Source organism: Ixodes scapularis, unplaced genomic scaffold, assembly GCF_016920785.2.
Source record: "Ixodes scapularis isolate PalLabHiFi unplaced genomic scaffold, ASM1692078v2 PGA_scaffold6__148_contigs__length_123643588, whole genome shotgun sequence".
NCBI lineage: Eukaryota > Metazoa > Arthropoda > Arachnida > Ixodida > Ixodidae > Ixodes > Ixodes scapularis.
This window is the reverse complement of record NW_024609881.1, coordinates 50,261,628-50,288,940: the sequence shown is the minus strand read 5'-3', so window position 1 is coordinate 50,288,940 and position 27,313 is coordinate 50,261,628. Positions and strand designations below refer to the sequence as shown.

Below are 27,313 nucleotides of genomic sequence, written 5' to 3'. Positions count from 1 at the left end.
ATGCAGGTCATGGTGAACGTGTTCGTGGACCAGGCATCGGCGCGTGAATTCTCGAAGGCATCTCTCTCTGGCGCCCTCTTTGATTGGATGGAGGATCGGCACGTCGATGGCATCAACTTCGAGTTCGATCCGGACTCCTTCCAGGTACGACCGGGTGCCCCACGGGGCTGTTTCTTGCGACAGACTTTCGGCTCAAAATCTCGCCGAATGCCGCGGTGATGAACTTCCGTCGCATCTCTTTTGTGCGCGGAAGAGTGTTTTCCAGACCAATCGAGTTGCTTGTTGTCGCGAAAAATACCTAAAAAAAAGTCCGCGCCTACGCCTGTCTGGCATTGCTTTACCACATACTTTTTAGCATAAATGAGTCACAAGTGCGACGTAAGCGTTCGGCGAGGACTCGTACCCAATCATTATAATGCGATTCGTGTCAAAGTTAAAAAGTCAAATTGGACGTTTAGTGAATTATACAGCGTAAGGTCGGTCTGCCAGGATGAGGCGACACTGGTTTACACTGTAGATGAGCAATTTTGCCAGTCCAGTACGACTGCTAACCTGGGGTCTTTAGCGTGCTTACGCAGTCCATGGATGGATGTTGATGGCTATACCCCTTGTAACGGGCCGTAGCTTGCGCCACCTAGCCTAAGCCCTAGCCTAAGTCCAATCGATGGCAGCAGCCAATGCTTTGTGACGGAAGTCTGAAAAGGGTTTATTGACTGCACCATACGAGCACGGGCCGGGGGGGGGGGGGGGGGGGGGGGGCGTGATAAAAAATAATATCGTCGTGCAGTCGATGCTTACTTGCAGGATTTTATTCGTACTACAAACAGACCGGCGATGGAGAAGTCGCCCCGTCGGCAGATAAGATGAATCCAATAGACCTAGTGTTAATTACCCCAGCGTCAAGGAAACTGTTGGGAATGCATGTACACGCGCCGCACGCGCTCGCCCTCTCCACGTAAAGAATTAAAAGTAATTAACAAAAATAAGGCGGTGGCGAACGCTGTGCAAGATGTCATTTGTTTTGGCCTTTGTTATAACAGTTAGTGCTGCAGGCGCCAGCACGATCGTAGCGGAGACCTACATTTCCAGCATTATCCTTGGTGCTTGGAAATTAATCAATAAGTATATAGACCACTTTGCTCTTTACAAGCATGCACCGCTGCTTGCGTCCCAAGCGACTGCCGATTGCACCGTCTTTGCAAGCCTGTCGAGCTTGCTTTTGTTTCCGGTGCTAGAAAGCATGAATGCTACACGGACAACGTAGTTGGAGATTTAGTGAGGGCCTTTGGCTCCCCGATCTAACGTCTTAAGGGGTGTCCAAACAGGACACTACAAAACGCACGATTACGACAAATCGTGAAAATTGAAGCGGACGCTTCTATTTTTATGATTTGTCGGAGTCGTGAAAATGTTTGCAGGAGTCGTGAAAATGTTTACGATCACGACTGCTCTCCTCGTTAGATTGACGTCACACGCCACCTGCGTCTGTCTCACCTCGCCAACGCCCTCGCGTACCGCCGTCGCCTCGGCTCGAAGGCCAAGGAGGTCCGGCTTCGGGTGGATTTGGGACATTCTTGCGTCGAAGGGTGCGTTTCGCCCGCCTCGGATCTGCTTTCTTTGTCGAGATTCACTTTCGTCGTGATGGCGTCCGATGCGGTTCCGTATTCTGAGCGGAGGCCTTGAGCGATTGACCGACAGCCAACAAAGCGTGTGAGTGGCTCTCCGGACCCACGTGATGAGCAGAGCAAGGCCGCCGTGGAGGAAGCGAGGGGGAGATTTGAAGAGGGGAAGTTTCCCCCCGGGAGCTTTGACGGAGAGAAATTTCCTCCCGATGGCCGTAAGCGGAGCGCGGCACGATTTGCCGGAGTCGTGAGTTTTGTAGTATCCTGTTTGGACAGGCCTTTAAAGGAGACAACTTAGTGTACAAGAATATTCGGAAACATTGAACAGATTCCTCGCTTCTTGGTCCTTTTGGAGTTCGCCTGGAGAATTGGTGGTTCAATGTTTCATCGACGTTTCAAGGAGTAGTGTTGAGGTGGGCTTTGTTCATTATATTTTTATAAACTGGAAGGTCGATGCGATGTCAAAGCTGTGACTGGAGCACCGCCTGGTCACGTTTGCAAAACAAAGGCCTGCTTCCGGGGTGACTCGGAAAAAAAAAGAAGCGGGATAAGTGTGGGATGATGGGTTTATTCGGTTCAGCCACGTCCCCGGCAATATATAGTCAATTTTGTCGTCGACGGAATCATTCGTCACGCTGGTGCGAGTAATGCCCATGTCCCATTAGAGCGGCAGACAGAGACAAAAGACAGCGACAAGCCTCAAACCCATGCAGCATCCTCGCGATGGTACCTTTGGCAGGCGTTTATTCGTTCGGTGCTCGTGAAGTAAGCACGAGCGATCGCAAGCCTGCCAAAGCCACCCTCCCGTGCATGATGCTCCTGTTTGAGCATAGCCTCCTTTATTCTACAAAGCCTCTCAAATCGCGAAAGACTGTGGTTTGAAACTTGTCGTTGTCTTTTGTTTCTGTATGTCGCTTTAGTGGGACAAGGGCAAAAAAAGCACCATGAACGACGCCAATAACTGAATGTCAACATGCATGAGGAAAGTAGTAGTCGTTGTCCATCAACATGGCGGAACGCGGCATACCGGAAGTGAAAAGGCGTTATGTGAAGCCACTTTTGTGTGTTCTTTATCTCTTATCCTTGCCCTGTCCTTTGCGCGTTTTTTTTTTTTCATCATGTCCTTATAGTATAGACCATTCCATTTAGTGCTCTCAAGGCGACGCCATTTTTTTCGACCGCCGCACCGTCTCTAGACATCCGGGGAGTTCAGTAGGTTCGGCTGGGTAAAACGAGCGAGAGGGCACGCGCCCAATTGCGCTATACTCTATTTCACCTTATGATGTACCGCAGGGAAGGCTACGAGCGCGAGCTCCTTGCTCTAGGGCGCATCTCGACGGCACAAGCTCTCGTGCGTTAAAGGCACCTGCCAACGCCATGAGCTTGAGCTTCTAGCTTTCGCTGCGGTACAACATAAGGTGAAACGGAGTATAGCAAACGACGAACCGGGAGGTTGCCGTTTCCATCTTTGGGCTGCACCGGCGGGCTGTACCGAACATCGGACTCTTGTTCGTGGCTGCCGTTGTAAAATGGTTCCCTTTCTCAGAATATTTATGGCTACTCCAAAATCAGCCTATAGGTCTCTGTTCTTTTCTTCCAGTAAATGATCAGCCAGCGTATCTTTCTTCCGTCACTTCAATAGCAGTAGAATAAGCCGGCGGTAGTTCCCTCAACCGGTGCGTCTACTGCGTCAGGAGAGCACAATTTTATTTATTGTTCTAGACTTCCACTCATTGTCGCTGAAGGCCTACACCCAGTTCGAGCTTTGTATAATAAAAAACTCTACAGCAACCGGATTTACTTTTCGCCGGAGAGACCGGCCACTCTGATACAGTTGTGCCATATCTTTTTGTTTTTGTTTTTTTGCGCGCAGATAACAACACAATTGGACCAGGTTAGTATTTTTATTGAGCATAGCATTGCACGATATCTTACATATCACAATCCGCGCATTTGAGCTTGAAATTTCTGAAATGGCGCGATTTTAATCCAACTTTCAACACCAGCCGCGTGTTAGGTACACCCAACTCGGGGGCACAGACAACGCGCGGGGTGAGAAAGGGGAAGGCATTTGTTTTCTCTCTCCGCTCTTACATGGACGTCTGTCTACGCCTTGTGCACCTAGTGCGTTTGTTTACCCGCCAAACGCACACATGAGATTTTGTTTCCCTCCGGCCTTAATCAATGGCGGTGCTCGCTTGGCTGCCTTGCAATCGCACGTTCTATGTGCGTTTTATTTTTTTATCTCTCTCTTTTTTTTTTGCCGTTTGATTGGCGCGTTTCTTTTTGCGTTTTGATTCGCCGTCCCATATCTTGTTTTACGCGTTAGAATTTTTTTTTCAACTGTAAAGATTGAGCCGGAAATACACCTCAATTCACATCTTGAGCTCGTTGCTCGCACTCCCGTGGTGGAAACCGGAAGCGTTCTTGAAGCAAAGCACAAGAAGGGTGGTAACCCGAAGGTTTTATTCTGGAAGAGCGGCGCCTTTCGATCGCCGACGCCGGTCAGAATGTGGTCACGAGCCTCGGCGCAAGGCATGCGCTTCTAGGCTCGTCAGTCTCACGCGCGGAGCGCGTGCCGGATGTCCGAGTACATAACATCTCTTTCCCCCTAAAAATGCAAACGATCCGGCGGCTGTCGCTTTCGCCTTGACCGTCTGGGCAGCACAAGGTCTGCCAGCTCCGTTTCGGACCTCTCAGGGGAATCGCCGGCGCTGTCTTCCGCTACAGGCTGCGTAGGTAAGACAGGTTTCGTCGCTGGGTTCGCTTCTGATCTGTCACTGGAGCTGCCGGCACTGTCCTCCGCTGTTGTCTGCCTCGCCAGCTTGTCATCCGCCGTTGGGCCGTCGGTCTGTTGCGCGTGGCTGGCATCTAGCTGCGTTCGCAGCGTCTTCTCCGCGTCTCGCTGTCGCAGCTGGTCCACGTGCCGCCGCTGTTGTCCATCTGGCATGTTGAGCGTGACCATCCGCCTCCCTTGCGTGGATGTTACCGTTCCCGGTAGCCACCTTGGACACCGTTGATGCTGGCATGACCAGACGCGCGTTCCCGGAGCAAGTAGCGGTGATTTGATGATTGGAGACGATGGGAAAGTCACGGCGTGCTCTGGTTCTTGACAGCTTGGGAAGAAGCTGGTTAGTCTTGTCCTCGGTTGGTAGCCCAGCAACAACTCAGACGGCGATTTGCCGTCCTTGACAGGAGTGTACCGGTAACGAAATGAAAACTTGGTAATCCGGTTTTGTAGAGTGTCGCCTTTATTTTTCTTTAGGCCTTCTTTAAGAGTGCGAACAGCCCGCTCGGCTAACCTATTCGAATGCGGGTGATATGGTGCGGTTGTCAGATGACACACGTGGTTTTCTTTCAAAAATCGTGCCATCGCCGCGCTTGAAAACTGCGGGCCATTGTCCGATACCAGTGTTTCAGGGAGGCCGAAGCGAGCGAAGATTCCTCTAAGGACATCAATGGTTGCGTTCGCTGTTGCCGTCTTCATTGGGACAGCCTCAATCCATTTGGCGTCCGAATCGACCAGGACAAAGAACACGTGACCGTCCACAAGACCGGCGAAATCCATGTGCAGGCGGCACCAGCGTTTGTTAGTTTCTGGCCACTTTGATGGAGCCTGAGCCGCGGGCATCGGCCAGCACGGCACGCACTGCGGGCAGTTTTTTGCAAGTCTCTCAATTTCTTGGTCTAAGCCCGGGTGCAAAAAACTGCTTCGGCGAGACTCTTCATTGCCAAGATCCCGGGAGGGGTATCGTGTAGCTCCTTCAGCAGGCACGCTCTCGCAGTTGCCGGGAGAATCACTCGATGACCCCAGTAGATCAGATCGTGGCACACCGTGAGTTCATGCCTTCGGACAAAGCAAGGCTGGAAAGTCTGCTACTCCGTTCGCAAATGTGGTGGCCACCCGCCTTGAACCCACCTCTTTACTTGCCGGAGGATCTTGTTCTCGGTGGTCAGGGCCGCCAACTCTTGTGCAGACAGATTTCGGTCGTCTAAGTGCTGACTGTACAACACGTACTCCATAAGCTCGCTTCTGCTGCCATCCCCTTGTTCCGGCAAAGCCAAGCGACTAAGGGCGTCGGCATTACCATTCTGCTGCCCCTTCCGGTACTCGATGTCGTACTGGTACGCTGACAGAAGCAATGCTCACCGTTGAATTCTGGCCGCCGCCATTCGGGGAATCGGCCGCTCCGGATGAAACAGTGCCGTTAGTGGCTTATGATCGGTCACCAGTGTGAAGCGGTTTCCGAAGAGATAATCCCGAAACTTTAAAACTCCAAAGACCAAGGCCAGCGCCTCCTTTTCGAGTTGAGAATTTTTACGTTCTGCTGATTGTCCTTGAACGGAACGCTATGGGGAAATCCCTTCCGTTTATGCGATGTGACAGCACCCCGCCGAGTCCGTCCCGTGATGCATCACATTCCAGCCGCAACTGCTTCCTGGGATCGCAATGGACCAGAAAATTTCGTCAGCCATAGAGCGCTTCGCCTCTTGGAAGGCCTTCTCTTGGTCTTGTCCCCACTGCCATGACGCACCTTTTGCCAACAGCCGATATAGCGGAGCCAAGGTCGTTGCCAGGTTGGGTAAAAATTTGGCATAATACGTGACTAACCCCAGGAAGGATTTCAGCTGGCTTACCGATGTCGCTCTCGGCGCTGCTGTCACTGCCTGGAGGTTGTCTCGCTGAGGGCGCAGACCCATGGCGTCAATCTTGTGTCCCAAAAACGACACTTGCTTCTCTCGGAACTTGCATTTGGCTTGGTTCAACTTAAGGCCGCTGTCCCGTAGCCGCTGAAACACCTGTCGGAGTGTTGATGTATCGTTCTCTTTTTCTGCGACGATGATGTCATCCAGATATACTTTAACACGTGGAAGGTCGTGCAGAAGTGACTCGATACGGCGTTGAAATAGGGCTGGGGCAGACGCGATGCCGAAAGCCAAACGGTTGTAGCGGTACAAGCCTTGGTGCGTGTTTAACACAGCCATCTTACGAGCCTCCTCGTCGAGGGGAAGCTGATTGTACGCATTGCGTAAATCGAGAGTGTTGAATACCTCTCCACCGTACAGTGATGCAAAAATGTCGTCAATTTTCGGCAGTGGATACTGCTCCAGGTGTGTAGCAGGGTTGACCGTTAGCTTGAAATCGCCGCACAGCCTTATATCACCGTTCTTCTTCACCACCGGCACAACTGGTTATAGCCCACTCTTAAATACAGACCGGGGAGAGCACCCCATCTGCCACTAGACGGTTGATTTCTGCCGTCACTTTTTGACGAAGTGCGTATGGCACCGGACGCGCCTTGCAGAAGCGGGGGAGAGCACCTTCCTTCTTATGTAGGCTCACAGGTGGGCCTTCACAGCAGCCCAACTTCTTTTCGAAGACGTCAGTAAATTCCTCCAGCATTCTTTGTACCGGGGCGTCTCCGCGCAGCACGTTCACATGAAAGAGCATTTCCACTTTTAGCAGTGACGCACCAACGTCTTGGAACGCTTGAATCGTGTTTCGGCCACACAGTAAGGGTCCTTCGCAATGTACAACGACCAGAACGCTCCTCACCAGTGCTTGCCCGTGCTGGGCCCTTATGGAAATTCTACCGAGCACCGGCAGAGGCCCTAGGAAGCACGACAAGCGAAGGGGAGTCTTTTCTAACGCGGGCCACCACTTGCGATGTCTCTTGAAAACGCTCTTTGGTATCACGCTCACTGGTGATCCCGAATCCACAAGCATTCACAGCTTCCGGTCTTCCCACAGTAAGTCTTGTTCGGTCGGTCTCACGATGTCTCGGTTAGACGAACTGTGAGCGACCAGGGCGTGGAGCATCTCTTCCTCGCCGTCTCCGTCGTTATCTGAATCTTTCAGCGTGTACGCTCCTTGCCGAGTAGCGCGACCCGACGAACATACCCTGGCCAAGTGCCCCTTCTTGCCACACTTGTGACACACAGAGTTGCAGTGTCGGCACTCGTCCGCGGCATGATGTGCGTCGCATCTCCAACACAAAGTGCTTGGACTGACTGTGCTGGCGCTGGTACCGTGTCCGCTAGGACGCCGATTGCCCCGTCGACTTCGAACAAAATGCACACCGCCAGCTCCGTCCCCGGAATCAGTCTTCCGCATTGCTCGGGCGTTCTCGGCGGCTGTCTCCGATGACATTGCAAATTCTTCTGCCTCTTCGAGGTTCAATTTCTTACGTGTGAGTAAGAAACGTCGTGCCTCGTCATCCCGCATGCCACAAACGATTCTGTCCCGCAGCATACGGTCCAGGCTCCCGCCAAAATTGCAATTTTTGGCGAGACGCCGCAGGTCAGCTACGAAGTCTTGAACCTTCTCTCCTTCTTCTTGTTTGCGCGAAAAGAACGCGTAGTTGGCAGCAATCTCGTTCGCTTGGGGATCGTAGTGCTCTTCAAGGTAGCTCACGACGCCCTCGTAGGGTCAGGCTATTGACGCACGTCGTCTGGCAGCGCTTTTGCACAATTCGGACGACGTTGTCGCTGAGAGACGATACCAGAAGGGCTCGACGCTTCGCCGCATCCGTAACACCGTGGCCTTCACAGTAGGCCTCCAGGCGAATTCGGTACGTGTTCCAGCTGCTATTCGTTTCGTCGAACTCGGGCGGGCGTGACCCCATCCTTGCTTTCTTCTCACCTTAGCGTAATGTTCCGTCGCAGAAGAATCCCATCCTCGTCGCCGCTGAAGCAAAGCACAAGGAGGGTGGTAACCCGAAGGTTTTATTCTGGAAGAGCGGCGCTTTTCGATCGCCGACGCCGGTCAGAATGTGGTCACGAGCCTCGGCGCAAGGCATGCGCTTCTCGGCTCGTCAGTCTCACGCGCGGAGCGCGTGGCGGATGTCCGGGTACACAACAGTTCTAGTGAGGGCTCTCCTGCTCAGCTGGCACGGCGAAAGTGCTCGCGATCAAGGCTCGCAAAATGTCATTTCCGAAAACAAACAACACTCTTCATTGTCCCAACGTAGAGCTGCAGCCGGTATGGGATTGTATTGTGCCTTACTAGAAAGTTTTAATTTTGCGTATCCAAGCAAACGCAAGCGGTGTGCGTTTGCGTTAGATTTTCGTGCCCCACGTTGTGAATGCGCCTCATCGCCGTGCGCCGATCCAAGAGCGCAATTTTGGGCTCCGCGCACGCGCAGTGTGAAACACACGAGCACAGCATGCTTCCGTTCGCTCGTATACGCAATACTAACAACTCACCACTGTATCAACGGTTTCCAATCCAAACGAAACGTGTTCCAGTGAGCAGATGTGCAAGCAGGTAGACATTCCTTCGAACTAGGAAGGCTGAAAATGGCAAAACGACGGTGCATAAAAATTAAAAAAAAAGTGTTCTGGAAATAACAAAACGCTTTTTATTTTTCTCTTTTTTTTTGAGGGAAAGGGGGGGGGGGGGGGCGAGGGGGGGGGGGGCGAGGGGGGGGGGGAAGAAGGTCCGGAAGGTTTGGTGGCGACTTTGAAAGTTTTGCCGATTGTCAAAAGTCGCGACTTTGATAGCACCATCTGCATTACACACAATTCGTGTAATTTTGCGTGGATTCCTCAGATTAGCTAGAATGTTTTCATTGATTATAGATTATTATATTTTCCAACTAGAATTAAAACTACAGCAATTGGCACCACTGATGATAATTTGCACAGTTTTGATTGCCACATAGTTCTTCGAGCGCTTGATATTAGTTCGTTAGCAACAAAGTGTATTACAGCGTAAAAAACTACGTATTAGAGGAGTAACTTATGTTATAGTTGTTGTTATGATTATCAATACAACTTGCGGCAATGTAGGCCCCCTAATAATCGTCACGATCACAAAACTACGCCCTTATGACCATACTAGTCCTTCAAGACATGTCTTATTTTGTTTTCTTTTTTGCATATGAAAAACTTTGACATCGCTATGAAGATAGGTAAACAGTCAAACACTGGATGAAATATAGAATTCTATACGACACGCGTTTCTTTAAAAGACACAGACTTCTGCTCTCTGGCTCGCATTTCGTTTTTGGGTTTTTGTAATAAGAACCGCGTTTCTTAATTTAAACGTTCTGTGTACATATAATAAACTCATCACCATGGCGATATTTTGTAAAATTTGAATTGATTTTGCTATTCTTATGCTGGAAATAATATTAAACCTATTAATCACTCTAATATCCAAAAACCACTAAAACGCCCCACTTCATCATTTCACACGACAATGATCTGAGCGAAAGAAGGCAGCAAGAACACACCAATAATAAAACTGATTTTTTCAGCAAATTTAATATTCTATATTATTTTTAAGATGTATAAATGACCCTGTCTTTAAAGGGAGACCGAACTCTGCAAAATATTTTGAAATGCCTGGATAGGACACGTATGTCAAAAAATAGTTTCCGCCAACAACACTTTAGCTCAATAATTACGCTGTGAGACGGACTTTGAGTTATAAAAGACTCCGAAATTGACACCCATAGTTCTATCCCGATAGATTCACTGCAAAATAGAGGTTAGCTTCGGTTTCGTTCCAGAATTAAAACGTGCCTCCAGGGGTGTATATTGCGCTAAACATCGTTCTTGTTTTCAGTATAAGGAGGAGACCTACTCTCGTAACATCTTCGCTTCCACGTACAAGCAGAAATAACTTCTGCCGCTCAGGGAAGCCAGCACACTAGGCGGGCTCAGCGAGTGGTAGACTGGCGCGCACCTTCGACCCTCACTATAACCGCCTTTTCGGAAAACGAGTGGCGCCACGTCTAAAGAATTGGAGTGGCAAATACGGCCCCGCAACATTGCCTGAATGTTCGCTTCCTCTCAGTGCACGCGCTCATCCAATCATTCCACATATTCGCCGAGTACCTTGATAGGAGCAGACCCTGTTGGCAAACAGTGCTCAAATTAGACGACTAAAAATGTAGCTATATATATATATATATTTTTTTTTCTTATAGGCATGCATACAACGTTTACCATTATGTCGCTTGGACTCTCGCTTTGGTATGCTCCGTTCACGTCCAAGCTAACGGGGCGATGGGGACTACGCGCTTGCCGTACCAATCAACCACCTCCCTTTCATCACCTGGCCCCACTCTCGGCGCGTGGGCACGGACGACTGCGCCATCAGGCAGCGAAGGATCCACGCACTATTGGATCAACGGGCGCATAACGTTGGCCACCCTGTCAGCTAAGCGCCGAACGGCGTATAGTTGCATCAAGGCTACTGAGGAGTACCGGATGCACAAATAAGGAAATGGCGTGGTCGAAGGTCGAGGGTGTAGCCGGGCTTATCGCCGAGCACGCCGACCCCACTCCAGCGATTGTAAGGGTGGCCACTCCAAAGCGATCAAAAACAAGCGGCTTCGAGCATGTTTTGTTTGGCCCGACCTCTCCGCCGCCCGTTGCAACACTCTGTGCAGCAACGTTCAGTGGCGCAGAACGGTACCCTAAAGGTCCATACACACAGTTGTGTTGGACAGCGTTTGTGCGCGTTTGACAGTGTTGCGGTTCCTAGAAACCGGGACATATCTGCTTCGTATGTCGTGTGCTAAGCTGCTCTTTTCGCACGAATTGCAGATGTGCCAGTGTCTCGCTTCCGTTCCTTCCTGAAGCGCGGAGAAACACACTCAAACCAGGGTGTCGAACCAAACCCAAACCCGAGCGGAAAACCTGAGCAAGACCGTTGTTTTTCACCAAACCGGAACACAGCCGGAACCGCAACCTTACGTGGAGGCTACCGGTTTATCGATAAACGATTCAGTGCAATAAAATTCGAGCCGTTCGTTCTTACGTTAGCGCCAAGTCAAATATTTATTCCCGGCGGTGGCATCAACGCCGCCGTTCTGACTTAACAAAAGGCGACGACATAGAGACGGCTCAATAATAATGAAACAAACTAAAATATTTCACGCCTATGTGACGTACGACTCGGCGTCGGCGAGTCGGCGCATTGGCGCACACTTCTAAATCCTTGTTTCACCTTACGATGGACCGGAAAGGGCGCTGCGAGACACCGGAGCCCATCCGTAGCTTGGAGGGTGTGACGTGCCCTTCCGGTAGGGCGGGGCAACGCGGAGTGTGAAGTCACGTGATAAGCTATAGCCCTAGATTGCTGGGGGTAGAGCGCAGCGTCCGATTGTGGAACATCGTAAGGTAAAACGGAGATTATCTGACTATGCCAAGAGTCGAAAGAGCAATTATCTGTGTGTTTCATGTGTGTGTGTGTGGGGGGGAGGGGGGGGGGGGGAAGGGAGTATTTCTACTTCCCTGCTACTAAGCAATATTCCCCAAGGAGAAAGAAAGCAAACATCAAAGTAATAGCAAAAACGTCGACGGCTGTCGACGTCTTTGTTCTTGGTGGCAAATTCTGGAGGCGCCAGGAGGCGAAGCAGCGATGAGCGCGACTGACACCCATACTCCGTAAAGCCCTTTCATGCTTCAAACGTAGCGCAAGGTGCGTCGGTGCAAAGAGGCACGTGCAACGTGCAGCCCTTGAGAGGATCATGGCAGCACAGCGCGGCAATGATCTAGATTTCAGACGCCATGTTCTTCCCAGAAGTGGCGCGCGGCACGTGTCCCGAGCAATTACACAATATTGAATAGTGCCACTATCTCATAGCGCAGCGACTGGTCGGAGATCTTTCGCGTTTTCTCGTGGTTAGGTTCATCTTCGGGAAAACCAAACGTGATATTCAGGCTCACGTGGTAAAACTACGCTAAAATCAACCTCTACCTTATTTTTTTAAGGAGTGTTTCAGCTTCCCCTTCACGAACGCCCAGATTAGTATTCTCTCATTGACAGGTGCCTCGACCTTTCTGACTTCTAGTAACGTTATTATATATGAAATTCTTCCTTTTTCAGTCTTCCGGGTGTAAACCGATAGCAAAACCTTGATCTGAAGAATACCTAGTGAATTACATTTTTTATTTAATAGGGGATAACCATTTTCAACTCTATGCTTGTCCGTTTGTCCTGTCATCTTCTCATGCAGTAAATACCACAGAAAACAAGAATAAACTTTGGCGTAGCTTAGAGCTAACGACTCCTCTTCCCACGCAGTCGACTCAGGTATTCTTGAGGGCGGCGGCCATGTAATTTCGCATACTAGGCATTATCGACGACGGACGCCCTACATCGCCAAATACAACAACAACTACAACTACTACATAAACAACTAAGTACTAGTACAACTACAACATCACCAACAAATGTCATTTCCAGTGGTCGGGAGAGCGGGGGGATCGGTGTCCGAGTGGGCTAGCGCACACCAACTCGGAGCACGTGGAGTGAGAGCTCGCACTGCAGAACCCGGGATCCTGGGTTCAATCCCCACCCCTGCCCGTTTCGATCTGGATAAGCATCGTAAAGGCATGCAGTCGTGTATCACTACTTCGTGATGCACGTGAAACACCCCCGGCTAGCGGTTGTACTGCACTGTCTAAATTTCTCATCTACTGGCAGACCAAGTTCTAGGATGTATATAAACATACACACATCCCAATTTTTTATTAGAGCGCAGCTCTTAGGGGCCCGTTTCCGGCTTGAGCGGCGTCGGCGTCGCCGCCGCCGTCGCCATCGCCGTCGCCGTCGGCGTAACCGGGCGGTGCATTATGGGTAAATTTCCCCGCTAAATCTAGCGGAAAAATTTTCCCGCTAAATCTAGCAGAAAAAATTCCCCGCTAAATCTAGCGCAAACATTTTCCCGCTAAATCTAGCGGAAAAATTTCCCCGCTAGATTTAGCGGAAAAATTTCTCCGCTAAATCTAGCGGAAAAATCTAGCGGGAAAAATTCCCCGCTAAATCTAGCGGAAAAAATTCCCCACTAAATCTAGCGGAAAAAATTCCCCGCTAAATCTAGCGGAAAATATTCCCGCTAAATCTAGCAGAAAAATTTCCCCGTTTAAATCTAGCGGAAAAATTCCCCGCTAAATCTAGCGGAAAAAGTTTTCTGGGGGCCACGTGACCCCCCAAGGTCACATGACCCCCCCCCCCCCCCCCCCCGAGGTCACGCGACACCCCTCCCCCCCCCCCCCCCCCGCCCCGAGAACAGGTAACCCTCAGTACCCTTCCCTCCTTCTCCTCAAGAGCTGCGCTCCAATTCGGTGTTACAGGGAGCTGTAAACGGCTTTCATTTTTTGGTGGGGAGAGCACATAACAGCTATCGCTGTAAAAAGAAACAAAAAAAAAGTCGTTTGGAAAATGTAGTACCATAGCCTCCTCTATGCTCACAAAGCCTGGCAGTTCAACGACGGAGCCATAGAGTGCCCGGTCGCATATTTGGAGCGCGAGGATCTGGTAGCACTGAGCATCAAAGAGCCATTTCTCGGGGAGCCTGGACGTCAGCGCACAGCTTTTGCAGTGGCGAGGACCCGAAGCACATTTGTTCGCTCGGAAGAAGTGTGTTTCGGGGTCTCGCCACAGCGGGGCGCCAGTGACGTGGCTCTCCTCTCATCAGTAGTCTGCCGCTCCACCTTTTCCATTTCGGCGACCGCTTCTCGTGGCGATCTGCCAGGCCTTGTCAGTATATAGGAGGCTGCACTGCACGCGCTCTCTAGAAAAATACGAAGAAATAACAAAATTGGGCCGTAGCACTGTCAATGCCTTGAGCTCGCGCAGTGAGACAAGTGTTCATACTCTGGGGAACAAAAAAGAAACAAAGCGTTGAGAACGAAATGGTCAGATGCCTATTTCGTTTAGAGCGCTTTTGTTCACGCACCCCACGCCTAGAGAACGCGACGCCGATGCTCAACGACTTTGCTGTGACGTGTTGCAGATATCTTTGTTACTATACTTTGGATTAGCATAGGACTGATCAATTTGTTTAATGCAAATGACGCCGCTTTAAACACGTTTTCTCAACGATTGGGAGCTGTAAACTTTTTTTTAAGAACCAGTTTGAACTAGAGCCCCTCACTCCCGAGAAACGTGACGCCATCAATTTTTATGGAAATGCTCGAGACACGTACCGCGCGCCACTTCTAGGAAGAGCATGGCGTATGAAATCCAGTTCAGTGCTGCGCTGTGCCGCCATGACGCACCTTGCGCTACTTTTAAGACATGAATGAACTTCAGTTTCAACCGGTTAGCGCTTAGTGAAACCGGTGACCGAACCGGGAGTTTGAATTGACTACTCAACCGGAAGCAAATAAAAAAAAACGTACTGGATCCGAAACCGAACTGAACCGGAATAATGACCGGTTCAACTTTCTGACTCAAACGCAGCTGGGTGAATAGGCTTCAAAGTATACAAACTGCACATTTTAACTACAGTCTACTGAATGCTAGAGCCGCAGCAGCGGACGTGAGGCTTGTGATGTAGGTGACGACGCCTGTTGCCCCCTGCACCAAGAGTGCCGGAATTAGGTTTCACTGTTGGTTGTTCGGTTGATACATAGCATCTTTCGTTCATGTCAGGTACTCTATTATGCGGATAACCAAAAAAAAAGTCATAAAAAGCCAAATAATAGACATTTTACACAACACGGACGTTTTGACGAAAAACATTATTGTGTCCAAGTTTGGTCATTCTGGTGCGTTCTTCCTAGGGCCTTTTATATTCAGAACTGCTCGAATTCGGCTTTGTTCATTTTTTCTACTTTTGATAAAACGTTTTCGGGGGTCATTTCTCGAAGTCCAACGGTATCTACCGAAAACAGGGAAGCCCAGTTGTAACGGATGCCGAATACCCGCTGCGTAGGGGAATCTTGACGCTGCCAAAGGTGCAGTGGCCTTCTTCACAAGCGTGCGTCAGGACAGCCGCTGGGGTAACCTGACCTTGTGCGCCATGCTTCCGTACGGGGCCACCCTCCTCCTCAAGGACGATCTCCGTTCTCTGCTGGACTTCGTGTTCGTCAGGACTCACGGATTGCTGGACGAACCAGCCGGAAGAACGCAGCTGGCAGCGCCCCTCAACGACGCTGGTCTTGTCCACCGAAGGTACATCCTGAAGTCCCTTGATACTTTTTTTTAATATAGGGGATATAGGGAAGTCCCAATTTAGAGGTTTATTTCTGCCGTACCGTCATTTGACATCAACGAAGCCTCCTGCACCGTTTTTCTGCGAACGTGCATAATTGCGAAGGCATTTAGTGGGTGAAGGACACTTGAAAAAAGTATTACTCGTTAGTGACGTAATTCTTAGGGGCGTGCGATTTCTGGTTGGAATCTAAAAACACTTCCTCATACGTGGCCTTCGCAGTGAAAGAGAAAGCCACAAGAACCGGTATTCTTAACAGCGTTAAATCTGGATTAACGCTGGGCCATTCTATTCAAACCTGTATTCGCACAAGTTCTGTAATTTTGAAAGAACAAAACTTTCCATGAAGATCCTACCTACCATAAGGTACAATTTTGAGCTCTTTTTGCGGTTTTATACGACACTATGCACTGAACACCCAAAACATTATGACCACCTACCCAACATAATACACACCGCAGCACAAAGGACAAGGACAAGTGAAAGACGTAGACAGGACAAGCGCTGAAATTCCGGGATGTTGTCAAGCACCACACGATGTTTGATGGCGAAAGAACGGGATATTGTTCTACACACAGATATGACGATTAAATTATTTTTCGAAAAAACGGCGTCCACGGGGGATAAACACTGAAAAGAGTCCATTGTAGAAGAAAGGAATTGAACTATAATAATCTGATGGGCGAGTTGGTTACCCTTGCTATACTCTTTAACCCACCCAACACCCTGTTTATTCATCTTTGGCACGCAAAACCGTTGCAACCCATCTTGGCATAAATTCTTCAAGTCCTTGGTCAGTGCCTTGAGTAAGATAGTACCAGATTTGTACGAGCAGGTCGCGCAATTACTGTAGATTACGAGAAAGTGGTCATTGAGCTCTGAGCTTGCGGCACATTACATATCAGATGTGCTGAATAGGACTGATGACTAATTAGCTGGCCAGGGCATTAAGTGAAATTCTTCATCATTCTCTTCAGTCCTGCAGTCTAGCACAATTTTGGCCTAGTGGCATAAAGCGTGTTCCTGATGGGAAATTCCGGTTGCTGCGGGAAAGAAAAGCCATGAATGGGTTTATCTGGTCTGCAGTGATCTTGACATCACGATCTACTCTTTGTAAAAGTGGCTTAAATCAGCAGTGTGTTCTATTACACGCACACAGAGTCGTCAAAATGATACACTGTCTCCCTGGCAGCCGTTAACCATCATCCGCAGAAGATTACAGAAAACGCGGATGACACGTCAGCTAGGCCCACTCATTCCCGCAATGTACGGGTGGTCATAATATTTTTGTACACCATGAAGTGTATAGTATGTTCGCATGGTCGTGTGTACGGGAAACTTCTATATTACCGAATTCCACGTGCTTCGGTTCATCATCATAATTTATTATTCCTTGAAGGTCCAGGGGGCATTATACAAGGAAATGAACACCTAAAAAAAATAACACGACTATTTATCAACAAAAACACGCCGCAATCTAGTTTTAGGTTAGGAAAAAAATAAGGTAATGGCTTTAAAAAAATTCTTAGTGGCAGATAAGGAAACAATTAAGTCAGGCCGTGAGTTCCAGTCGTCAATGGCCAATGGTAAAATGGACATTTGGTGAGTGACGGTTGACGATGAAATTGGACAGATTTTACAAGAATGGTCGAGACGAGGGAAAATGCGGTAAGAAGGCGATAGCAAACTCTGTCTGAGATGACTGTTGTAATAAAAGATCCGATGAAGAAGAGAAAGACGAGACACCCTGCGGCGGTGAGAAAGAGTGTCAAGGTTGGATGATTGGCGAAATACTGATGTGCTTGCGTAAGGGGAATAAATAAAACAGAAGAACCGAATAAATAAAACAGAGGGCTCTGCTTTGAACGAATTCCAGGTTGTTATACTACGCGTCACTAGTTGTGTGCAGTGCAGGCGAAGGCAACGCCAGTCGAAGACAGGAAGGGCGACCACTAGGAAGGCGGAACGGGAGAGGATGACACTGAAGGGTGAGGGAGAAAGGGAGAGCACTAGGAACGTTAGAGAGGAGAGGAGGTTTCTCTCTTCTACCCCAGCCTTTCTAGTGCTTGCCCTTTCTCCCCTCTCTTGGCGTTTCCTTCGCCCGTACTGCACGTAACTAGTGACACGGGGTATAATTAGGTATGCCTGCCAGTGTGACCATATATGCAAGAAGCGAATTCTAGTTTAGTTCTGACCAAGGTAGTATGAGCTAGTTTTTTTTTTTTTTTTTTTACTGGCGATGTAGCTTGTCTGAGGTTACGGCGAAGAAATCTGAGAGTGCGGTTAGCATCGGCGATGACAGATTTTATGTGAGTGGTCCATGACAGGTGAGATGTCAGATGAATTCCTGGATATTTATACGATGAACAAGCAGTTACTGGGATGCTAGAAAGGTGGTAAAAGGAGGATAGAACATGTGAACTACGGTAAAAAGATAGCGATTTATATTTATATTAATTTAAAATTATTTGCCATTTATGACACCCCTGAATTATAAGTTGGAGATGGAATGGAAGCATCTCTTCCCCAATGCATAAAAGTTGCTTAAAAAAGAAGTCTGCGTTCTTAAGGAAGGAGACCAGAAAGGTGTGCGTTTTTATGTTGAACTGAATACCAGCTTCTGCGTCTGCCCTCTCTCTTTCCCATTGTCCCGCCTCCTACACTGAAGTTTAGTGACCCTACCCTAGTAGTAATAGCCAATACAAATGACTAAGCCCATTTTGAACAAAGAAAAAGGCGTCTTTCATTTCTTCCTTCTGCTGTATACCGCAAGTTCCTTCCTAAAAGTCGCACCTTTCCCACAGCCGCGCCTTTAATGCATTGTGTTACCTGTAGGGAGCACGAAGGACGTCTTTTATCAAAGAACTTCAGTTCACCTATATGTGTCTTCCAGACTCCGAAGACGGACAGTAGTCCCATTCCTTGAGCCTCTTTACAAGATATTTGGGCTCCCACGAAACTCACTTAAACGGGGAATAAGTTTGCCGGTGTCACGCAACCTGGGCCCGTTTGCTCGAAGCACTAACCGCGGCTAAAGTTAGCCGCAGTACCTAGGAGAGGGATTTTGAAATCACGTGACTGGGCTCAGTAGGGATGCGGGGAAACATGGCGGCGCCCCAGTGAGTGAGCGCCGCTCGCTTTGGAAATAATATGTTGTTGTAGCTGCAATATCGGGCGCGTCAGTCAGCAACGAATGGTGCAGGAGGCTTTCGCTTTGCCTTAGCTCGCTTAAACCGCAAAGCATAGTCAACGACATCGCCGCATTTTTTAGATAGTGTTTCGATTCTGGGCATTCCTAAGCCTAAATGAACGCGATAATTGTCGGCATGGCAACGTCTTTGGAAAGCGGATTGCCTTGACCCAATCGGCCGGGTATTAATAGCACACAAAAGCAGACAGCGTCCCAGGAGACTTTCTTCTAAATGGACCTTTTGGCGAATATATGCTGCCACCTATGGGGTGATGGGCGAACCTGAGGCGCACTGGATTGGAGAGTATTTGTAGAGAAAACAACGTCCACGTTAGGCTTCTTGTGTGCTACCGGTTCGTTTTCTTTTTGCTGCTCTTAGTTTTCTTTCGCTGCTCGCATTTATACATCGACCAAACTGGCCGATGTATAAACGATAAAGCAATTGAGCACGCAGCCTCGGTGAGAAGCACATCAACAGGACATTTGTCAGCTCATTGCCGGACCTGTGGATGCGATGCCGAGCTCACCAGCATAACCGTCCTTCATAGGAACAAGAACTCCTTTGCGCGTGAAGTGCTGGAGGCCTTGGCCACCAAAGAAAAAAAAAGAATATTGCGGTCTGCCACACCCCGTTAAATACTAGGCTAAAAGGTTTTTATAACAGTTTATTCTGCCGTTAGACGAAGAAAAAGAACGAAAAAAAGGGCCTAGGCCGGGAAGAAGACAAAGTAAAATTCAGTTGATAGCGTTCTCTTTGTCCAGTTCTTTCATCGTGTCCTTGTTTTTTCGTGTTCAGCTGACCTGATTTCCAACAAAAGTTTCTCACCTTGGGTTGATGATCTGGAGGACCAGTGTTGAAACCGACCGAGGGCTGACGGCCGTGGACGCGAGTAGCTAATCAGTGTAGGGACATAGTCCGGGTGTGCCTTGTCTAACGCCGGCTGTGATCACCGCCGCACTTCGCAAAGCTCTATCGCTTGCAAAAATTGGAAGTGACCTTACCTGTAATAAAATGGGCGCTACATAGTCTGGACAGCTGACTCGGCTTCCAGTTCTTCGAGGGGTCGGACTTGTCAACTCTCCTGACGGCACGATTCCAGGCTACCCGCTTATCGGGATGAAGCTTAGCACACGGGAAGCCAAAAAAGCTAGTTCCACAACCCGGGCGATAATAGTTCCGACAGCCGAAAACTACACAGTTCACCGGCATGATTGCGGTGCACGTCGTAATCTAGAACGGGCGTCGTCAGTACGATGACTCGTGTTCACCTTGTTCGCAACATCGAAACTTGAGTCTCAATGGTCTCCAAGGCGCGCAAAGGCTAGAAACGCAAGATGGCGGATTGTTTAGAACTAGATACTCTCGAACCCAGGCGCATCAAATACTCCGCGCATGCGCACCGCGTATTTCTACAAAAGGTCCATTATCCAAGCATCGCGAGTAGAACGCTGGAAGTATAATTCTACGGTCATCGCGCGCTGGTCTTCCTCATATAACAGATTCGAAGTAAATAATCATGATAAGGCTCTAACGAACGCGCGTGCAAGGCAAAATGTGTTTTATACTTTTTGCTTTAGAACGGTTAATGCTGCAGACGCCAGAACGTGCGACGCGTGCAACTATACAGTCGTAGCATGCACCTCGGTGGTTGGATAATTTAGAAAAAGAGGTCTGTTGGGACGCTGTCTGCTTTTGTGTGCTATCAACAGTCTGCTTTGCAAAGGCGTTGCCATGGCGACAATTATCGCGTTCATTTAGGCTTAGGAATGCCCAGAATCCAAAGATTATCTAGAAAATGCGGCGATGTCATTGCCCATGCTTTGCGGTTTAAGTGAGGTAAAGCAAAGCAAAAGCATCTTGCACCATTCGTTGCTGACTAACGCGCCCGATATTGCAGCTACAACGACATAATATTTCCAAAGCGAGCGGCGCTCACTCCCTGTGGCACCGCCATGTTTCCCCGCATCCCTACCGAGCCAGTCACGTGATTAAAAAAAATCCCTCTCCTAGGTACTGCGGCTAACTTTAGCCGCGGTTAGCGCTTCGAGCAAACGGGCCCTGGTAGCGACGTCAAGTAGTAGCGAAATGTAAATAGCAAAACTTCCCTCGCGAAATGTAAGACTAAACCTTGCCTGCTAAATTTAGCGAGAACAGGATGCCCTTGACGTTACACGTCAAGAAATCTGGGGTGTCTATCCTCAACAAAAGTTCGGTTCCTCGAGGAGAATTACTAATGTTTCCCTTTATATAGAGAATATGCTGTCTCATCGGGGCATATGCTTTCTTATCGAGACGCATATGCTTCAAACACCAAAAGCATCGCTTCTTCCTTCAATGACCCAATTTTGTAAGAACTACTACTCCCACCATACGAACATTGCGCGAAAATTACTTTGGGAGAGCGAATCGCTGCGATCTACAAAGGGAGCAGGGCAACTGACAAGGCTGATATTATGTTTAAAGCTAGAAAGACAAATTGCTCTCTGTCACTGGACATAACGTTTCACCGTGCTGAGTACCACAGGGCACACCTTTTTTAGCTCTGAAGGTATAAAGTTTGCATGTTCCGACGCCAGATAATTTGTAAGAAAAATGCGGATCGGTAGTGCATTTGTTTACTGAAAATGTATAAGAGAAAACTTGTTTCAGTCAAAAGTTAGAACTAAGAACCATAACCTTCGTGTAAACGAAAAAAGAGCTAACCCTTTCTGGTGTCTATTTAAAGGGGAAAATATGCTGTGGGAGTATGGGAAGCTTGTTTTAACACAAAGAAAGAGAGTGGGGAGGAAATAATTATGGGTATGCACTCGTGCCCTTCTTTGTCCACGAAAACGCCCCAAAATGTCCCATGGAAATAATTTTTCTTTTGGTCCAAAAATGCTTAACTGCATACGCAGTTATAGAAGAAATCTTTGTCTTTCGGTTTTAAAATCTGATTTAGGCAAGTTTGCACTTCGAAATTTATAAAATTGCAAATGCACCATTCATCCTCATCTTCGTGGTACATTAAAACGTCGGAGCATGCCAAACTGATCTGTAACATTTTTAGGTCGGTTCCATCCACTGAATGTGCATTGCACAATCAAAGGTTTGCAATTAGCCAGTTATTGTCTTTTTTATTATACCCACAATTCAGACCGTGGCGACAGACGAGCCCAATATCCCCGTTGCAGATCAAACGTCAAAACCGTCATGTCCTTGCTGGAGGAGCTGGAGTTTGGTCTGAACAAGAGGACCTGCTTCACTATCTCGCTATCGGGGATTGGCTTCACGCTACAGTCGCCATTACTGCACGGAGTTGGGGACCCAATCAAGTCGGAGCCTCTCAAGCGTGTAAGCTTTCGCTGATCATGGGAGCCCCCACAACCGTTGCCCAAGCAAAGTCTTACGAACTCTGCGAGCAACCGTTTTGCAATGCGTCCAGCGCCCTTCACCGGTGCCAGAACGAGCTCTTGAGAACTGTCTGCACACAGTCGGCTGTAGCAGACAGCGGGGGCTACGCCAGCGACTAGGCGGGGGCAAGCAAGCAACAGGGTTACTCACCCTTCATATGAACCTCTCTCGCTCGCTCACTTCAGTGTCACTTGGTAGAGACTACTGGAGCTATGAAGGTTCTACAGGACATTCCCATAATTCGTTGAGCACCTCCTGCTTGGACTGTTAGGACTTTAAGGGAGGACGCTACCTGGGAATATTAACTTTTGATCCGTTCACTAAATCTGCGTGAAACCTGCAGGCGGTGTTTGTAGCTGCATAAAAGGAGGGCGTGCAAAGTTTCAGCCCGGTGAATCAATTTTATGAGGTACTCAACCCCCGGAACGAAGTTAAGCATTGCTTTGCATGGAATCTGCTCAATGAACCTATCGTTAAGAAATGGTGTTGCCAACCACTTTTTTTTTCCTGTGGAATACATACTGGAATACCTTTTGTCGATTCCTATAGAAAAGATTTTCACAAAATAGGATTATTTTCAACTAAAATAAAATTACTCAGAAAACAATATTTTTTCAGCTAAACAAAAATTAATGAGAAAACAAGATTTTCCCACATTTGCCAAGCCTCGCAAATTATTATTTTTTTTGTAACAAAGGAACGTTAAAATGCAGAAAACTAAGTTCATAATAATCTGCCCCATAAAATGTCGGTATATAAGACACAAAAATTACGCCTCCCGATAGTTTCGTACTGAAACGATATATATTTATTTAGTGACTATGCCAAAAAATGGAATGGATATAAAAGCGTTTAAAGTGCTCGAACCTCTACCTTTTATTTAGCACACTCTAAAAAAAGCCCGTGAGTCTGCCTTCCCGCTCAACACTTGGAGAGCCGATCACCGCAACTTATGGAGGCAGCTGAGCGAATTACAGTGCCGAAACATATGTTTGGACCAAAAACGCAGTCTGAGTTGTGCCATCAAGCAATGCAAGTTTTGCAATGCTTAACGTCACAACTCAGACTGCGTTTTTTGGTCCAAACATATGTTTCGGCACTGTAATTCGCTCAGCTGCCTCCATAAGTTGCGGTAATTGGCTCTCGAGTGTTGTGCGGGAAGGCAGACTCACGAGCTTTTTTTAAAGTCCATTAGTGAACTGAAAATAATTATTCAAAAATAACTACGCAGTCTAAACAAATGAAGCTTTCTGAGAATACTCTCTAGATGTTGGCGGATGCCTTATGGCATTTGTATAAACATTTACTTGTTTGCAGATTTTTTTTTGTAGTGTCTCCGTTTAAACAGGTCTGTTCCGTGAATGCGCAGGCTCATTGCAATCTATCTTCTACTTCCTCACAGAGCAGAGGAAAACCCGACCCTCGTGAGCTATGGTGTTATAAAGGCCAGTTTACGCAGTAGCATTTGACCACGCATCACCACATTGCAGGAGCTTACGTACAGATACGACGGTAATCTTTAACGGCGATCAAGCAACGCAGTACTTGGTTGCCATAGTAACTTGTAGCGAAGCGCAATCCTGCAAATACGCTTTCAGCTTTGCTAATACCGGTGCCCTGAAATCAGTGTCGCACAGGAGACCGCTTTAAAACTGCATTACTGTGTGACGTTAATTTAATTCATTTCTTCATTACATTTAACAGGGTAAGTTTACCAACGTAGGTGAGGAGGGTTAGAGCTTTGTGTACTATAGGTGGGAAAGAAGACAGCAAGGTACCAATTTATAAGCGGCAATTAGAATTTCATTGATTGGACCAAAGTATAACGTTAATACCAAGAATGTGACCAGGTTATTTCTGCGGCGTAAGACTCAGTGTCTGTTTTTTTTTTTCCTTCTACTTACTTTGCGTTCTAAAATAAGAAAAACAAACCAACGTGCCGTACAACAAATCGTAACAATGCAACAAGCAGACGGTGGTGGCGCCATGTATTTTCATAATGGTCTATTAATGTTTTGGCTGTCAATAAACAGTGAGCCTATAGTGACAATAAACAGTAAACGGTGAGCGTGTGCAGTGAGCGCTGTAGTGCATGTTAATATAAGCACCCAACTCGCCCAAGCTGTTACCATAACAAGTGAGACTAGAATTATTTATTTGTTTATTTCTTATTTGCGACATAAAAATGCAGGCCAAAATATATACCAAACTGTTTCTAAAAAAAATGAGAACGAAAGGTCAACAATTTGGTTAATATCCTGTTAACAGTAAACGTACAAGTCTATCTCAGCGGTACTGCACTGACATCAACATAAAAGCTGGGGAGAAAAGTGCCAGATTGCACACAAATATAAATCATAAATTTGCTCACGTGAGTGAAAATCTCAAAACAATCACAAGGCTGTCAATAGGAAACGCCAAAAAGTGACGAAGCGCGCGCTTTTCGCCATTATTGCCTCAGCTTGCACCATCTATTAATATACTTATCAGTTATGATTTATGATAAAGAGCTTGTGTCTGACTAACGCTAAACTCAATGGCACAGGTTTGTATTTTGAACGCCCCTTGTTTTGCCTTTTTTACAGCGAACCTGTTTATGGCAAGGGTTCCGTGGAGTTTTCATGTGCGTCAACAAAAGCCCAGGTCCCGAATTCGATGCAAATCCGCTTCATTCTTTGCGCTTATACGTCTCATCACTTGGATATGCGTTTTTAATAGATTAGCTAGCAATAGGCACCATTTTCCAGATCAGTAGACTCACAGGTAGACAATAAAGATTTATCAAAGATTTGTGGATGTGCGACCCGCGTCGGCCATGTCTACGCTCGCAGCGCCCTCTCTTTGCCGTCGTTCCAAGCGCTTGAGTGCCTAGCTTCCTTTCCTTCCGCTCTCCCAGAATGGGGGTACCGTCGCGCGTGTGCGCGTCTTTGTCGTGTGGTAGGCAGCTTCGATGGTCATTTACCTTCGCAGAATGGAATGGCTCATGTTTTTTTTTTTTTAGAGCGCAGCTCTTAGTCGCCCGTTTCCGGCTTGAGCGGCGTCGGCGTCGGCGTCGCCGTCGCCGTCGTCGTCGGCGTCACAGTGTTGTTATAATGTACGCTAGATGTTCAATTGGCGCTAGTGTGCTGACGCAAATTGAAGCAGACAGCAACCAGTCCGAAATTGACTTCCGGTAATGCATTTCTATGGGAAAGAGTGAGTGCATTTTCTCCCTGCGCTCGATCATAAGAGTGCTAAAACGGCTTCGTACGTGTATTTGTGTGCACTGTCGGACACTGTTAGCGCGAACACCATGTCGGCGCTTTTGAGCATGGGAAATATACGTGCCAAACGAACGAAAGACATCTGGAAATTAAGGGAGGCGGCAAGAACTACGCAGTAACACTAGATCAGCCACTACCCGTGCATGTACTATCAAAATAAATTGAAGGCCACGTAATATATTCCGATTTTAAATAAGTAAGTACCGCTTTATTCGTTCTGCTCTGTGCGAAGATGCATGTTCTAAGTTAAAAATATCACCCGCACGCTCGAAATCTTTGAGAACAAGTGCCCGATAAAAGCTTCCCTGTAGATGAAACAATACGGAGAGACACCTTTCACAGCCAAGTACTTTATTATTTTCGTTTTGAATGCTTTTATCCCCTCATGCACGACGGGGTCATTTTCATATAGTGACAGGACTGGCACATTATCAATATGTAAGCGTCACCGGAATGCTGGAGAGCCATGAACACACTCTATATTCATTTCGATTGTAATTTTGCTTTGAATCGTCGCTTGTTTTTAAACACCTGCTGCGGAACACACGTTTGGGATTGAAATGTAGCGAAGTTGGACATCGATCACTGATGAAGAAAAATGCGCTAACTAAAGCAATTGCACTTTTACAATGTTAAGTAAGGTACATACTATTTGATACGACCCAAATAACCAAAGTGCTCCGTGTTATTTTCCGGCGAAGAGACAAAATGCACGCGCGTTTTCCCATAGGAATGCACAGGAACACCGCAGAAGTAGACTGGTTGCTGTCTGCTTCAATTTGCGTCACGGAAGTCCCATAGACACTAGCGCCAGTTGAACCTCTAGCATACTTTATAACAACTCTATGGTCGGCGTAACCGCGCGGTGCATTATGGGTAAATTTCCCCGCTAAAATTATCGTAAAAATTTCCCCGCTAAATTTAGCAGGAAAATTTCCCCGCTAAATTTAGCAGGAAAATTTCCCCGCTAAATCAAGCGGAAGAATTTCCCCACTAAATTTAGCTGAAAAATTTCCCCGCTAGGTTTAGCGCAAAAATGTTCCCGCTAAATTTAGCGGAAACATTTCACCGCTCAATCTAGCAAGAAAATTTCCCCGCAAAATCTAGCGGAAAATTTCCCCCGCTAAATTTAGAGGAAAAATCTTCCCGCTAAATTTAGTGAGAACAATTTCCCTCTAAATTTAGCTGAAAATTTCCCTACATTTAGGGGAAAACTTTCCCGTTAAATTTAGCGGAAAATTGCCCCGCTAAATGTAGCGGGGAATTTTTCCCACTATATTTAGCGGGAAAATGTTTCCGTTAAATTTAGCGGGAATTTTTTTCCACTAAATTTAGCGGGGAAATTTTTTCCTAAATGGGAGGCTGGCAGGACAGGAGGAAGAGCATGGCTTTCTCTCCGTACCTTCTCCTCCTCCTCAAACGCTGCGCTCTAATTCGGCGTTGCAGGGGATTGTAAACGTTTTTCATTTTTTTTTTTTTTTAGTTTACACTGTCTCTTTTCTTTTTTTTTTTTTCTTTTTCGAACTTTTAAGCATCTTTCGTCGTGTTTCTGTTTGACAGATCTCCTTCTCGGAGACATGCGACGAGCGTGCTGGCAGAACCAAAACGGTCGAAGACGACGCCGCCTACTCCTCAGAAGGCGACCTCTGGGTGACGCACGAAGACCAGTTCACGGTCTTCGAGAAGATCGCCAAGGTACTGCGGCACTGGCATTTCCTCTGCGTGGGCGTCGTCGACGTGGATTTGGACGACGTGCGAGGATCCTGTGGCCGTGTCTACCCTCTCCTCAGGAGAGTCTACGAGACTTCCTACATCCTCAAGTACTTTTAGGGGCGATTGAGCAGTCTAACGCAAATAAAAACATTCTCGAGATATGCCAGCAACCG

At 47.8% G+C, this 27,313-nt stretch overlaps 1 protein-coding gene across 1 annotated transcript; it reads left to right on the top strand.

Annotated features, from left to right (window-relative positions):
• Positions 1 to 27,299, top strand: LOC8041578. The gene is made up of 4 exons (XM_029970620.3): positions 1 to 144; positions 15,302 to 15,540; positions 21,945 to 22,104; positions 26,988 to 27,299. Exons 1-4 carry the CDS (start codon positions 1 to 3, stop codon positions 27,255 to 27,257), a joined length of 813 nt encoding a protein of 270 aa, XP_029826480.3. The 3' UTR covers positions 27,258 to 27,299.
• The last annotated feature ends 14 nt before the right edge of the window (positions 27,300 to 27,313 follow it).

Excerpts from the sequence above, each read along its gene's own strand:
- LOC8041578 (XM_029970620.3), top strand. The coding sequence starts at position 1 with ATGCAGGTCATGGTGAACGTGTTCGTGGACCAGGCATCGGCGCGTGAA. Across the intron at positions 145-15,301 it reads TCGATCCGGACTCCTTCCAG|GGGAATCTTGACGCTGCCAA; the intron begins GTACGACCGGGT and ends CCCGCTGCGTAG. Across the intron at positions 15,541-21,944 it reads GCTGGTCTTGTCCACCGAAG|ATCAAACGTCAAAACCGTCA; the intron begins GTACATCCTGAA and ends TCCCCGTTGCAG.